Here is a 14,488-nt window from a genome sequence, read left to right as displayed (position 1 = left end):
CGCCGGCCAAAGCATAGCTTATTTATTCAAATCAGCTGGGGAAATGCAGAACAATGGAAAATCAATCAATAGCCTGACAGAATTCTTAATCTTCATATAACGTTAGCCAACATATTAAAACACAAGTCAAAAACAATAGGAAGGTTTATCAACAAATAGCATTAAAACGGCTTTTAAAAACGTACTTTGTGTAGGTTATATCGTCTAAAAACAAAACAATGCAACAATGCCCATTTTACTTACTCAGACCATGCGTTATTTGTTCAGTGACATTATCAGCGTGGTCTGGTGAAAGACGGGACTTGAGGCGATTAACAATAAAATTCCTGCATTTGAAAAAATGCGCTCGCGCATCGCTCCAGTAGAGTTATTGTAAGACAATTTGACATTACACAGTTTACACAAAACTTTTCCGTTTCCTTCTAATTCAAAATAATCCCACACCTTCTCGTCTTTCGCGTGGTATTTTTTTGAACTCGCCGCAACTGACACGAAGAAAACGCATGTGAGGTCTGAGGTAAAAATTTAGTTTCCGCCCAGATAAACTTTTAAAAATAATGTATTCTTTTTCAAACTTTTTATTTTAACTTGCTATTTACATTTTTTTAAATGCAATGTTAAAATTATGGTAATTTGAATGATAAAATCATGTTTTTCTTTTTTCTGTCGTGTAATCGACTATTGTTTTCAGTGTCGACTAGTAGGATCTGTTGGATCGACTTTCACCGTGGACGAAGCGGAGTCCAGCGCGGGGTCGTCACATGTGGTTGCTGCAAGCCTGCCGCCGGCCCCTTCTCAATGCCCGCCGCCTCTGCTCACTCTAACCCTCCGGCCGTTCCTCATGCTAGCCCCCGGCCTCTGCTCACTGTAGGCCCCCGTGTGTGACGCTGTTTCGTTGTGAAAGCGAAACTACTTCATTTCAGTGTCGACTAGTAGGATCTGTACCGTTTAGTCGACTAGACCCGCACATCCCTAGTATTTATATATTCTGTGGAAGGCGTAGGACCATGAAATGTTCGTTCAATCAAAACGCTCGGTCCGAGCGTTTTAATTGGCTTTCCTACCTGCCTGTCAACATATGTATTTGCATACCTCTGCGCACCCGGTTCACGCAGACAGGATATGTCATCAGTGCGTTTAGTGTTGTCAAAAGTTTCGGTATTCGGTACCAATACCAGTGAAAATCCATGGTTCTCGGTAGTGTTGTCAAAAGACCCGGTACTTCGGTACCAAGTCGGTACTAAAAAAATTAAAACGTTATGGTACCAGGTTTTTTTAAGTACCGTGGTACAGAGTACCCGGTCAACCCAGTTCTTGATGCGCTATCCGAAAGGTGCGCAGATGCGCTCTCTTCATAAAAGCACTGAGACGTGGCGACATCAAAACGAGGAAACACACCAAACTAACAAAACACTTTAAAGACACCCAGATCAAATGAAAGAGTTCAAGCAGGTAAATTTCATTTTAATTTTTTATATTTAGAACTGCACGTGTCAAAGTCGAAACCCGGTGCGGGTGTTTTTACATCACTGTATTTCTGAAGGAAACCAACTGTCTTCAGAAAATGATGGATGTCATTTTCTTTTCATCTGGCCTGTAATGCCTGAGCAGCGTTTGTGAGCGCAGCGCTTATTTGATTACAGCCGTTACTGGGGAAACCTCGATCTCTCCCGCTCTACAAGCAAAAATTAAAATGAAACTTACCTGCTTGAACTCTTTCATTTAATCTGGGTGTCTTTAAAGTGTTTTGTTAGTTTGGTGTGTTTCCTCGTTTTGATGTCGCCACGTCTCAGTGCTTTTATGAAGAGAGCGCATCTGCACACCTTTCGGATAGCGCATCAAGAACCGGGTTGACTGGGTACTCGGTACCACCGGTACTTAAAAAAACCTGGTACCATAACGTTTTCATTTTTTTAGTACCGGCTTGGTACCGAAGTACCGGGTCTTTTGACAACACTACCGAGAACCGTGGATTTTCACTGGTATTGGTACCGAATACTGAAATTTTGGTACCATGACAACACTAAGCGCGTTCACGCACGCTCTGCAGACAGAGCGAGAATGGCAGACAAACATCAACAACCCGATCTTCCTTGCTGGTATTGTAGCACTTTTAAAGTTTTCCCACCGTTGAATGACACATGATGTAGCCCAGCGGTTCCCAATTCCAGTCCTCGTGCCCCCCCGCTCTGCATTTTTTGCATGTCTCGCTTAATTAACACACCCGATTCAGATAACCAGCTCGTTAGAAGAGAGCTACGTGCATGAACTGTGTTCTGATTGATATGCTCCCTACACAGTGTTTATTGCTCCCTACTCCCTGAGCAGTGGAAATCCGTTGAAGTTTACTTCACTTCGAAACATGCGCTGGAATTGGGAACCGCTGATGTAGCCTATTGTAGTAATATTGTCTCTGGTATTCTGGTCTGTGAGTGTATATGCGTTCAGGGGGCGTGGCTTTGGACGGCGATTGCAGGGAGGATGTGACGTTTGCTTTTAGTGCTATCAGGCTAAAGTTTGCATTTCCCAAGATCTCCTACTGCACCTTTAATTAAAAGTAATTTGAATTAATGCAAAAAGATGGGTTCAACAAAATCATATATGATCGATTAACAACCTCTGAGCTCACAGCAGAACTGTCTTTAAAGGTTTATCAGCTATTGTTGAAAATCAGTTGAAAATGAGTGGAGTTTTTAATTCTGGAACCTGACTGCTGCACTCTATTATTCTGCAAATAAATCTCCACCAATCAGAGAACAACAACATGCAAGAACACTTTAGCTCCGCTGACTCTCCTAAAGCAAATGACATAAAGTCAGTTTCCTTACTCTTTCAAAAATATTTGTATGCATAATATGTATATTTTGTAATAAACATAAAAAATAATAATTGTTTCAGTATGTAAAAACTGTTGCACTCTATGCATGCTTTATAGATCATGTTATTGTTTAAATTCTCTAAAAGCCTGATTGGCAGACTTCTGAATAGCGCTTATATTATAATAATAATAATAATAATAATAATAATAATAATAAAATAAAAAATAAATTTCTGTGATTTTAAATGTAATAACAACTAAATGATCATCAACTCACTGTGGTTTTTGATACACAATATGTTAAAAGATTTCCAATTTTATAAGAGGTCCACCAAAAAATGAAACTTCTGTCATCATTTATTTACCCTTATTTTATTCCAAAGCTGTATGACTTTCATCTGTGAAAGAATTTTTGAATGTTGATAACCAAACAGTTTGGGTTCCCATTTATTTCCATTGTATGGTCTAAAATATAATTGAAGTCAAAAGGGATGTTGGTTTGGTTACCAATGTTCTTCAAAATATGTGTGTGTGTGTTCCACAGAAGAAACAAATGGCGCTTTTCCACTCTGTGGTACGACTCAGCTCGGTTTGCGTTTCCACTGCAGTTTAGTATTGCTTTAGAGTGGGCGGGATTATTCACATGTCGTTAGTGGCGCCGCCTATACTGCTGCGACTTCTGAAAAACTTTTTCTTTCCGCATCGCCCCATCAAGCTCTCGCTGGATCCGCTCCTCTGCTATCAACGAGAGGAACATCTGTACTTCCTCAACAGACAACGAAACAGCCACTTTTTGGTTGTTAAAAAAAAGTGCGCTCGTTCAAAACAGTTGCGTTTGATCCTTCGCTGGCTGTGCTGATTTAAATCTAGCGGTTCTGTTGTGTTTGTGTCACAAGTTCAGTGACGCAGGTTGTGACGATTCTCTCCGGCCAATCCGTGATCAGCAGAGTTTACACGTTTTGGTAACGGTACGGTTCTCTTGGACCTCAACCAAGGTGGTACTAAAAAAAGTACCAGGTACTGTACCCAGTGGAAAACCCCCCAAAAGTGAGCCGTACCATGAAGTGGAAAAGCGCCAAAAGTCGTTCAGGTTTGGAATGACATGAGGTTGAGTAAATTATGACAGCATTATCATTTTTGGGTGGACTATCCCTTTAAGAACCACTTAGCTTCTTTGGACAGCAGCTAAACCACAGAGGAAATCTCTCCACATAAGATCAGCCTTTCAGACTCTTTACAAAGTTCATATCTTCCTTTTTGATAATTGACCAGAAAAAAAACTACAGTCCTATGTAATGTATTACATCTACAGTATAAAAAATGGGGAATTAAATCCTTGTTTTTCTTCTCTTTCAGCAATGCACCTCTTTCCTTTTCATCCAAAGTTTGTTACATAAAGTATCGAGAGCCTTCCAGTGTTGGTGTGGCACAACATTTAACCAACACTGTGTTTATTGACAGAGCTTTGATTGTTGTGCCCTGCGCTGAAGGTTAGTACATTTGCATGTGTGTTACATTTGTGTGCTTGATTAAACCTAGACACTGACTATTTAACTTCAAATCACACTTTTTGAGAATAACAAACCATAATTGGCTTCCTGACATTATATTATGTGTTTTTGTGTCCCAGATATGTATGATAACCATGAGTCTGTGTGCTAAGGTATCACTTCTATCAGCTCTGTTTTATTTTGTGAGTTCAGTGGAGGTGGGTGGAGTGACACTAGCTCTCTTGTTTATCAGTTGAGCTGGAGGATGTGGAACTGATGGAGGTGATTAAGATCATACTCTGTTATGTAACAGCATCAGGACTGTGTGAACACGCGTTTAGTGTTTTGCTAAACTCAAGGGATTATTGCTACACAGTCATTAGTTTATATTCATAAATGGTTTTTGCCTTTTGAATTTAGAAATTTGCTAGAAAATTAGAAAAGCAGGGTGGAACGATGCCAACGGTACAAAATCACTAAAAGTCATGTGTATGGAAGACTAGGAGTGACACTTAAAAATAAATTATAAGAATCAATGATCAGTTTATTCATTAACAAAAACTATATTAAAAATCAATTGACACATTCAAACGTTTGGGGTCTGTAAGATTTTTTCATGTTTTGGAAAAGTCTTTTATGCTGTCCAAAGTATTTATTTATATAAATTTAATACAGTAAAAACGTTAATATTGTAAAATATTACAACAATTTATTGTATTTTTTTTCTTCTATTTTAATAGCCTATATTTAAAAAATGTCACTTATTCTTTTGATGCAAAACAGAATTTTCAGCAGCCTTTACTTCAGTCTTCAATGTAACATGATCCTTCAGAAATCATTCTAAAATGCTTTGGATCTCAAAAGAATTCAATTATCAATGATGAAAACAATTGTGTTACTTATATAAATATTTTAGTAGAAATTGTTATACATTTTTAAGATTTATTAATGAATAGAAAGTTCAAAAGAACACAGTTTTTTTTAATTAAAAAAGACTTTGACGTTTGATCAGTTTAATGCATCTTTTCTGATTTTTTTTTTCTTTCAAGCAAACAAACAAACAAACTGTCCAGCTTGTACTTATTTGAGCAATGCTTGAAACTTGGTATTACGAGCACTTCCTGTGTCTATTTGCCTCTTTAAGATGAATCACTTGATGTATTCCCCAATTGTAAGTCGCTTTGTGTCTGCTAAATGAATAAATGTAAATGTAAACAAAAAATTATACTGACCTGGCAGTGAACGGTAGTGTAAATATTAAAATAAAACAATAAACCAACTAATAAATCCAATCAGCTTTTTGGCTTAGTTGAATATAAAACACAGCATGACTATGACACATGTAGAAAGAACAGACTGTTTTAAATGTCTATTTTTTTGGCCAGTTTGAAAATTGATTTTTATTCACAAATTTTAATCAAAACATTTAATTACTTTTTTAAAAAATTATTACATTTTTAAGTAGCACCCCTAGACTGCATGACCAATAGTTTATTAAATAAAATTTTTGACAGGTGTTTTATTGTCATGATTTTATTTATTTTGTAATTTTGAAAAAAAAAAATCAACTTGAAGAATTGTGTAAATTGTTACATCCCATTCTTTTAGTGGCCGTTGGTTCAGCAGTACATGTTCTGAAAGAATAATAATAGGTATGTGCGTAATTGTTTGATGCTGTCATTAAAGGGTTAGTTCACCCAAAAATGACAATTCTGTCATTAATTACTCAACCTCGTGTTGTTCCAAACCCGTAAGACCTTCGTTCATCTTCGGAACACAATTTAAGATATTTTTGATTAAATCTGAGGGCTCTCTGACCCTCCCATAGACAGCAAGGTAACTACCACGTTCAAGGTCCAGAAAAGTACCAAGATGATCGACAAAGTAGTCCGTGTGACATCAGTGGTTCAACTGTAAAGTTACGAAGCTAGGAGAATACTTTTTTACACAAAGAAAACAAAAATAACGACTTTATTCTGCATTTTCGTCTCTACTGCATCACTTTATATGCGCGTTCACGACAGTACCATGATGCGAGTGTCTCCACAAGTGACGCAGTAGAGATGAAAATGCGGAATAAAGTCGTAATTTGAAACATATTTCAAAAGAAAACCAATTAGAGCTTTATCAAAAAGCTGTAACATGTCTCTAGAACAGACATAAGGCAAAATGTCTCTAGAATAGACATATGGCAGAAAACAAATAAAAAATCCCGTGTCCAGGGATTTTTTTTTGCCATGCATTGGTGTGTGCTTCGTTGTGAAAGCGAAACTACTTTGTTTGGTTTCCAAAAGAGGACGATATTGCTTCGTCATACCTGGAGCTGATCCGTGCTGGTCGCTGAGGAAATACTTCAACTTCGCGCTGTCGATCGCCGGATCGGCTTTCACCGTGGACAAAGTGGAGTCCAGCCTGGGGTCGTCACATGTGGTTGCCACAGGCATCACAATATGGAGTAACATTTCCGTCACACGCTTGAGGAATTCGGCCAATCACAACGCACTGGATAGCTGGCCAATCAGAGCACACCTCGCTTTTTCAGACCGATGAGCTTTGTAAAAATTGACGCGTTTCAGAAAGGCGGGGCATTGAGGAGAAACAATAATGTACAGTATGTGGAAAATAATGTGTTTTTTGAAACTTAAACCACATAAACACGGTTCATTACACCAAATACACAAAATAATGTTCTTTTTAGCAGCATCATGTGACCCCTTTAACATTGTTAAATAGCACAACCAGTTCTACACCAGAAACACAAACTATCTATAATGCTTACAAGAATAGGCTACATTCTAAAATATAATTAGAAATACAATTAGCATCAAGCTACACTTGAAAATGAATGTAATTATTAATGTATTTGCTTACCCACTTTAAACCATCATTGAGCGCTTGTAATAACTTCCGATTGTGATCTATAGTTGATTTTGATTAAGCAGTCACATGCACTCTTTGTATGTTTAATAACTCCACACTGCTTATTGTCATAAACATCCTTTATTGCTATAAAAATACCATGAGCTGCATACAAAACACATACAGAAAATATATCGTCATAATCATGTCTATTTGCTTTCATATTTCATGTGTAGAAAAAGAGTGAACGCGCTCTGACTCATAACACTCGCGCACGTGAAAGAAAATGGACGGTACTCTACTGTGATTACATAAATCAGTGGACAATTCATAGAAATGTTATTCTGTATAAAGAACGTGTGAGAATAAATCTGTTTTCAAATACCAACAAAAACAAGAACTCAGCATCCACCCTCTTCTCTTATCCGGGATACTCTTCAATGTTTGTTTACACTGGTTTTCGAAACAGCACCACCACTCTCACCCTTTTGTGCAACAGCAGCTGCTCCAGTTACATGATCCTAGCTCAAATCTTATTGGACGGCCCGTGATTTTGCTTTGCAAAACTGAAAAGATTCGTCGGACTGGTTCGAAAAAAAAAAAAACATTCGCATTTTCGGTGCGCGAATGTTTGCGGTCTATGTGGAAGCATCCATAGAAATCTATTGTTTTATTCCAGTGCGTCATCGCATCCGATATTTGTTTAGCTTTTTCGTGCTCAGTGTGGAAAGGCCTTAACTCGGTTTGCAGCCAGATGAAACCACACTGACAAAAAGCAGAAACAATGATGCAGTCAGAAGACTTTTTAATCTACAAATCGCCACCATTTACCATGGATTTACTGTAGTAGCACTAACTGCACTCAGAAATGTGGGTATTCGTGTCGAATTTTATTATATTATTAATGTAGACATGTATTAAATGTATTGAAGTAGGAGTAATGGAATAAAATTAAGGTTTTGGAGTGGCCAAGTCAAAGTCCGGGCTTAAATCCAATTGAGATGCTGTGGCATGACCTTAAACATTCCATTCATGCTCGAAAACCCTCCAATATGGCTGAATTAAAACAATTCTGCAAAGAAGAGTGGGCCAAAATTCATCAAAAACAATGTGAAAGACTCATTGCCAGTTATCGCAAACGCTTGATTGCAGTTATTGCTGCCAAGGGTGGCACAACCAATTAGATTTAGGGGGCAATTACTTTTTCACGTAGTGCCAGGCAGATTTGGACAGCTTTTTTCCCTTAATAAATGAAATCATTATTTCAAAACGACATTTTTTATTTACTCTGGTTATACTCTGATGATTTGAATCTTTTAAGTGTGACAAATATGCAAAAAATTAAAAAAAACAGGAAGGGGGCAAAAACCTTTTCATGGCACTGTATAAATATTTTTTGTTAGTATTAAAGGTGCAATAGGTGATTTGTCTTCAGAAAATTTTTTGTTATGGTGGTTGAAAGTCTCTTCACATCCCGATAGCAATGATTAAGTTAAGTGGTCTAAGCGTATTTATATGTATTTATATATTCTGTGGAAGGCGTAGGACTAAGAAATGTTCGTCCAATCAAAACGCTCGGTCCGAGCATTTTGACTGGCTTTCCTACCTGCCTGTCAACATATGTATTTGCATACCTCTGCGCACCCTGTTCGCGCTGACCGGATACGTCATCAGCACGTTCACGTACGATGTACAGACAAAGCAAGAATGGCAGGCAGACATCAACAACCTGATCTTCCTTCCTGGTATTGTAGTACTTTTACTAACTGTAATATAAAGTTTTCTCACTGGTTAATAACACATGATGTATCGTAGTAATGTTGTCTCTGGTCATCTGGTCTGTGTGTGCGTTCATGCGCTCAGGGGGCGTGGCTTTGGACGGCAATTGCAGGGAGGATGGGACGTTCGCTTTCAGTGCTATCAGGCTAAAGTTAGCATTTTCCAAGGTCTCCTACTGCACCTTTAATATATATGTTTATTTAAATATATTTAAATGACTAGCTGGCCACAACAGCTAAGTGATTTTTAGTATAAAAATGCAAATCAGGCTTATTCAGTTTTTTTTATTTTATTTTATTTTTTTATTTGCTTAATTTGTTTGGTTAATCTGTATTGCAAATAAAGAAAAATGCAAAATAACATTAATTAGTTTTAAGTTTTAAACTGCATTCAGACATGTCACATAGCATATTAAAAAGATCTAATAAAACATTTAGTTTTGCTTCCTAAGTTAGATTTCTGAAGGTTAAGCACCTTCATTCATTGAGCAAGAAACAATAGATCACTTGATTAAAAAAATAAATAAGTTTCAAGCCTTGTTTTTGTACCCTTTTTATGCAAAGGGAAGGCAAATTATAAAACAAGCATTTGTAAGCAGAGTATGAAGGCACAGGGTACAAGGTTAAAGGGTGAGGTCTTCTCAAGTCTACTGTGCAACCACTGACTAACCACTAGATTTTTATTTTTTTTTGGGGGGGGGCATATCAGATGACTAGAGTGACCCAGGCTACACTACTACACTAGCCTGACTCAGGTTTTTGTTTTCAAAGCCACTATACCCGCCGGGGCCCACGCTGCCTTCAAGGGGGGAATGTGACCAGGAGCGTAGCCGCTGAACCTTCCGAGATGGACACCTTGTCTCTTTTTATTTTCTTTTATTTTCATTTCCTTTTTTTTATTTCACATGTTGTCCCTTTTTTGCCTCTTAGAAGAGTTGCATATTCATTGTATTGTTTTTCTTTTTTTGTTTTCCTGTCCCCTTGTCCCTCGTCCCCAATCCCACAGTTGCACCCCTTTGCCTGTCTTTGAATGCTGTCCAGGTTGACTTGCCGCCCAGTATTGGAGGGAAGTTTGAACGGTACAAGGGCAGCTCTTCCTGATATCTAATGCATTAAGATTTCCTCCTCTCTCTCTTTCTCTCGCTCCTCTCCACTGATCTGCTCAGGGTTTTACTTGAAAAATTATATATTCCTTCATTATTTAATATAACCACACATTGTCTCACAAAAGTATTCAGACTCTTCACCAATTTTCTGTTTTTACTGAATTATAAGTACTGAAATACATTTTTTTTTTCCCTCAAAGCACTAAATTGAATGTCAGGCTTTGTTAGAAAATATTCTTAAATGTTCTTAATTATTATTTTGTTAGTTATTTATATAATCTATTTTTTAAATTCTCGAAAAACTTTTAGTAGCAATAACTTACATTATGAGAACAGTATATAGTTATCTTTAGTCGTTTGATGCTCAAATATAGCTGCTTATTCAATGTTGGATTGAGATCAGGACTTTCAGTTTTTCAGTTTTCAAAGCTTCAGTTTGTAAGCTAAAACAGGTTCTCTTTGAGTATTTTTTAAATACATATTTTCTAGGGCTGCATGAATTATCAATAAAATTAGCATCGCAATATGGCTAAGTGCATATATAAAAATAGCAAAGTTGCCATTTAATGAAATAAATAAATGTGCTATGGGTTTTGCAGTGAAGCGTAGCACTGTGTTCATTTACTTGTGTGGAGCTTGATGTTTCTAAGCCTAATAGTTTAACATTTGTAAATATGTAAATAATAGCATCGTAATTTTACAGACATGCTATTAAATCAAGTTTTAATATTTATTTTTGAAACATTTTGCAACGTATTAGATTTTTAAAATTATTACATTATAATAACATTAATGCAATATATTTCTTAAGTGTTTTTATGTAATAATCATTTATGTAAAAATGTGTGTGTGTGTGTGTGTGTGTGTGTTTGTTTGTTTGTTTGTAGTCGGTGCGGCATGTGAAGACTCAGGGAATCACTTTAATAAAAAAAAAAAAAAAAGTAATTTTCAGATTTTTTTTTGTTTTTGTTTCATTAACTGCTGCCCTACAAAAAGCACACCAGACATTCTAGAATTATTCATTATTTTCAAATTGAGCTATTCAAGTAATTTGGCGAAAATTACAGTTTTTTTTTTTATATCTCTGAAAAACTAAATATTGCAATATCAGTTTATTCCAATATCGTGCAGCCCTAATATTTACTAACAGTGCCTGTGTAGGATCTGTAATTCAGTAAAATGACAGAATCGCTAGTAAAGACTTTTGTTCAATTCACTGTAATGACAAGAAATAAAATCGTTCTTCTAACAAAAGCTCACAACACAAGTTTAACTCCGTTGCATGGTTTTGGGGAACATTGTCTTTAGAGTAGTACTGAAGTGGCTGAAAGTCACATTTGAGGTTTTAATTTAGTTCTTCACTTAACACAAAAGCACAGATATACCAACCAACAGTCAGTTTACCCATGAATACTATAGTCATTGTAAGCACAAAGCATGCGTATATACTGTGTTATACCAATATTGGCTGAAACATATTTGGAAAAATGATTTGTTGTTAACTTTATTGTGAAGGCAATAATTTTTAGGGGAGACAATTTGAGGGAAGATTTCTCAAAGACACTTAAAATGTTCTTCTTTTCTGTATCTGATGTTCTATGTGCTATTAGTGTGATGCAGCCAACATGAACGGTTGTCTTGTGTTGCACACCCTTTCCAACACTGCGACACGATCGCCCCAGGGAGAAAAGCGCCCATGCTTGATATCGTATGGTTCATGACCAATATGTTTCCAGTACAGGTGACCCATACCACAAAGTGTTAACTCATTCTCTACATGTTCTGTTCTGATTTTTTTTTAAGAGAGAAAAGAACAAATCACAATGTTCTTTTCTCTGTTTTTGTGCAAAAGTCTTCCTGTTTACAGTATGTCTTGTGTTGATAGTAAAAAGAGTAGCTATGCTAGTTCAGATTGTTCATGGTCGGGGTTGGAGATGCTTAGGGTGGGTGTTAGAGCGCTAGGCTGTTGGAAGACCCTCGTCTGAATCTTGGGTCATAGGTGAGGCAGCTGGAGATGTCTCCATTGGCCTCTCTAATGCCGGTGCTCTTGTTATTCAGGAAAAATCCCTGAAGAGGCAAAGGCGCTCTCGCTTTTGGCCCCCGCCGCGCCAGTGGCCAGCCTGATGAGCGGAGGAGGACTTCTGCCCATTCCTAGCCCCACTACACTACAGAATGTAAAAACACAATCTCGCAACTTAAGGCTGGAATACGCTACACTTCTTTTTCCCAGGTTTTTGCCCAGATTTGCAGTTTGGAGGAGCCAGTGGTAGTTGGTAAAAGGCAGCAAGTTTGCAGATTTTGGGCAGTTGAAGTTGACACTTTTCACAGAAAGTCGCGTAATGTGTGATGGGCAATAGATGTGTTTTTAGCTTTAGATTATGATTCCATCCAGTCGTAGAATGTTTAAATTGATATTTTTTAGAACACGTATGTGACCCTGGACCACAAAACCAGTCATATATAGCACGGGTAGGGCCTATATTTGTAGCAGTAGCCATCAATACATTGCATGGGTCAAAATTATCGATTTTTCTTTTATGCCAAAAATCATTAGGATATTAAGTAAAGATCATGTTCCATGAAAATATTTTGTCAATTTTCTACTGTAAATATATCAAAACTAAATTTTTTATTAGTAATATGCATTGCTAAGGACTTAATTTGGACAACTTTAAAGGTGATTTTCTCTGTATTTAGATTTTTTGCACCCTCAGATTCCAGATTTTCAAATAGTTGGCTAAATATTCTTGGACAAATATTGTCCTATCCTAACAAACCGTACATCAATGGAAAGCTTATTTATTCAGATGATGTACAAATCTCAATTTAAAAAAACTGACCCTTATGACTGTTTTTGTGGTCCTGGGTCACATATCATTTTTATGTCTCGCATGTCTCCTAATAATGAGCCGCGTGTTTCTGCATGATTTGTTGGGTCAGCAATGACTTGAAAGTCTGGTAGTATATGATGACAAGTTTTTCATTTTCAAAGTCGTCAAGTGTATCATCCCTAGTGTTTTAAATTATTTTCAAATGTAAACGTTGTGTAGTGTATTCCAGCCTTTACTGAATTATGAAAAAATGTCACCTACATCATCAGCTGCATGCTACAGATTTACTGTATTATTTCGAATTGCCAGTTGTCACTAAAGTCTTATATTTGTTGGCCGACAGCGTGGTCTTCCTTTAGCTAATCTGGGGGTCCTGAAGTCTAGTTTGGACACATCTGTGGCGGCTCTAAATGCAATTGCTTCACAGCCTCCGCTCATGGGAAATGTAGATCCCTCTAAAATTGATGAGATCAGGAGGACGGTGTATGTCGGCAATTTGAATTCACAGGTATGTGAAAATGAATTGAATTCATTCGGAGGCTATTTGCAAGTGCAGATAGTGTTAGATACTATTTGCAGCTCAGTGTATTTGTAGTACATTATAAAACCGTATGCATTAAGCTGAAATAATCAAGGTGTCATTGAAGGCTCAAGAATGAAGGTCCAAGTTGCCCTAACATAATTGTTATTGCCACTACATGACAAATGCGTAGAAAACTGAATGTAATTAAAGTGGGCATCAAAAATGACACAATATTTGCTTTTGTCTTTCAAACACACATTGTACTTGTTTTGTCAATGTCCTGTAGAGCACCACAGCAGAGCAGCTCCTCAAGTTCTTCAAGCAAGTGGGAGATGTTAAGTTTGTTAGAATGGCAGGAGATGAAACCCAGCCTACACGTTTTGCTTTTGTGGAGTTTGCTGATCAGGAATTGGTGGCACGAGCGCTTACATTTAATGGAGTCATGTTTGGCGACAGACCACTAAAGTGAGTCTTCTTTTTTGAGAAAACGACTCTTCTGAACCCTTTAAATACACACAATAATCTACGAGTTTTCTTGAATATAAGATTTTCAGTGCCTCCTTTTTTGTCTTTATCTTTTTTATGTGCTAGCATTATGCATTTGAATAGTTATTAATCAACTTTTTTAGGATTAACCACTCCAATAATGCCATAGTGAAGCCACCAGAGCTCACACCTCAAGCTGCGGCCAAAGAACTGGAGGACGTGATGAAGAAAGTCAGAGAGGCTCAGTCAACCATTGCTGCTGTTATCGAGCCAGGTATGTCCTCTAGCCTGGACACGCACAAACAGTGAGGCTTTCTTGAAATTTTTTTTTTTTTTTTAAATTGATGAGAGTTTTGACTGTTTCTTCCAGAAAATAAAAATCGTTCATCCAGTAGATCTAGACGTTCCAGAAGGTCCAGATCTCACTCTCGCTCCCCATCACACTCACAAAGAATGCGATCCAGATCCAGGCACAGGTAAATTACACACATCCTTAAACATGCTTTCCATGTTAACTCATGCAAGCTTAAGAGCTTGCTAAGCTACAGGCTACTCACTGTTAAGCAGGTAATGTACTCTCAAGCTAACCTTTTGAAA

The 14,488-nt window shown here is 37.2% G+C and overlaps 1 protein-coding gene across 4 annotated transcripts in view; it reads left to right on the top strand.

Moving 5' to 3' along the window:
* The window catches only part of LOC107681054 (splicing regulatory glutamine/lysine-rich protein 1-like), a 28,848-nt gene that overhangs the window by 1,687 nt on the left and 12,673 nt on the right, over positions 1-14,488 (top strand). Inside the window, exons 1-8 of one of the 4 annotated variants that reach the window (XM_016477204.1) lie at positions 4,223-4,308; positions 9,655-10,024; positions 11,662-11,792; positions 12,110-12,225; positions 13,226-13,390; positions 13,692-13,870; positions 14,035-14,165; positions 14,262-14,367. In XM_016477204.1, coding sequence (XP_016332690.1) covers positions 11,762-11,792; positions 12,110-12,225; positions 13,226-13,390; positions 13,692-13,870; positions 14,035-14,165; positions 14,262-14,367 — 728 coding nt within the window. In that variant the 5' untranslated portion in view covers positions 4,223-4,308; positions 9,655-10,024; positions 11,662-11,761. Of the gene's footprint in view, positions 1-4,174; positions 4,309-9,654; positions 10,025-11,661; positions 11,793-12,109; positions 12,226-13,225; positions 13,391-13,691; positions 13,871-14,034; positions 14,166-14,261; positions 14,368-14,488 lie in introns of those variants that run through there. The other 3 variants (XM_016477203.1, XM_016477202.1, XM_016477201.1) reach the window with 3 other exon arrangements.

The sequence above is a fragment of the Sinocyclocheilus anshuiensis genome, unplaced genomic scaffold, assembly GCF_001515605.1.
Source record: "Sinocyclocheilus anshuiensis isolate Anshui unplaced genomic scaffold, SAMN03320099.WGS_v1.1 scaffold1736, whole genome shotgun sequence".
Lineage (NCBI taxonomy): Eukaryota > Metazoa > Chordata > Actinopteri > Cypriniformes > Cyprinidae > Sinocyclocheilus > Sinocyclocheilus anshuiensis.
Note: the sequence above shows the minus strand (reverse complement) of the source record. Positions and strands in the feature narration are given on the sequence as shown.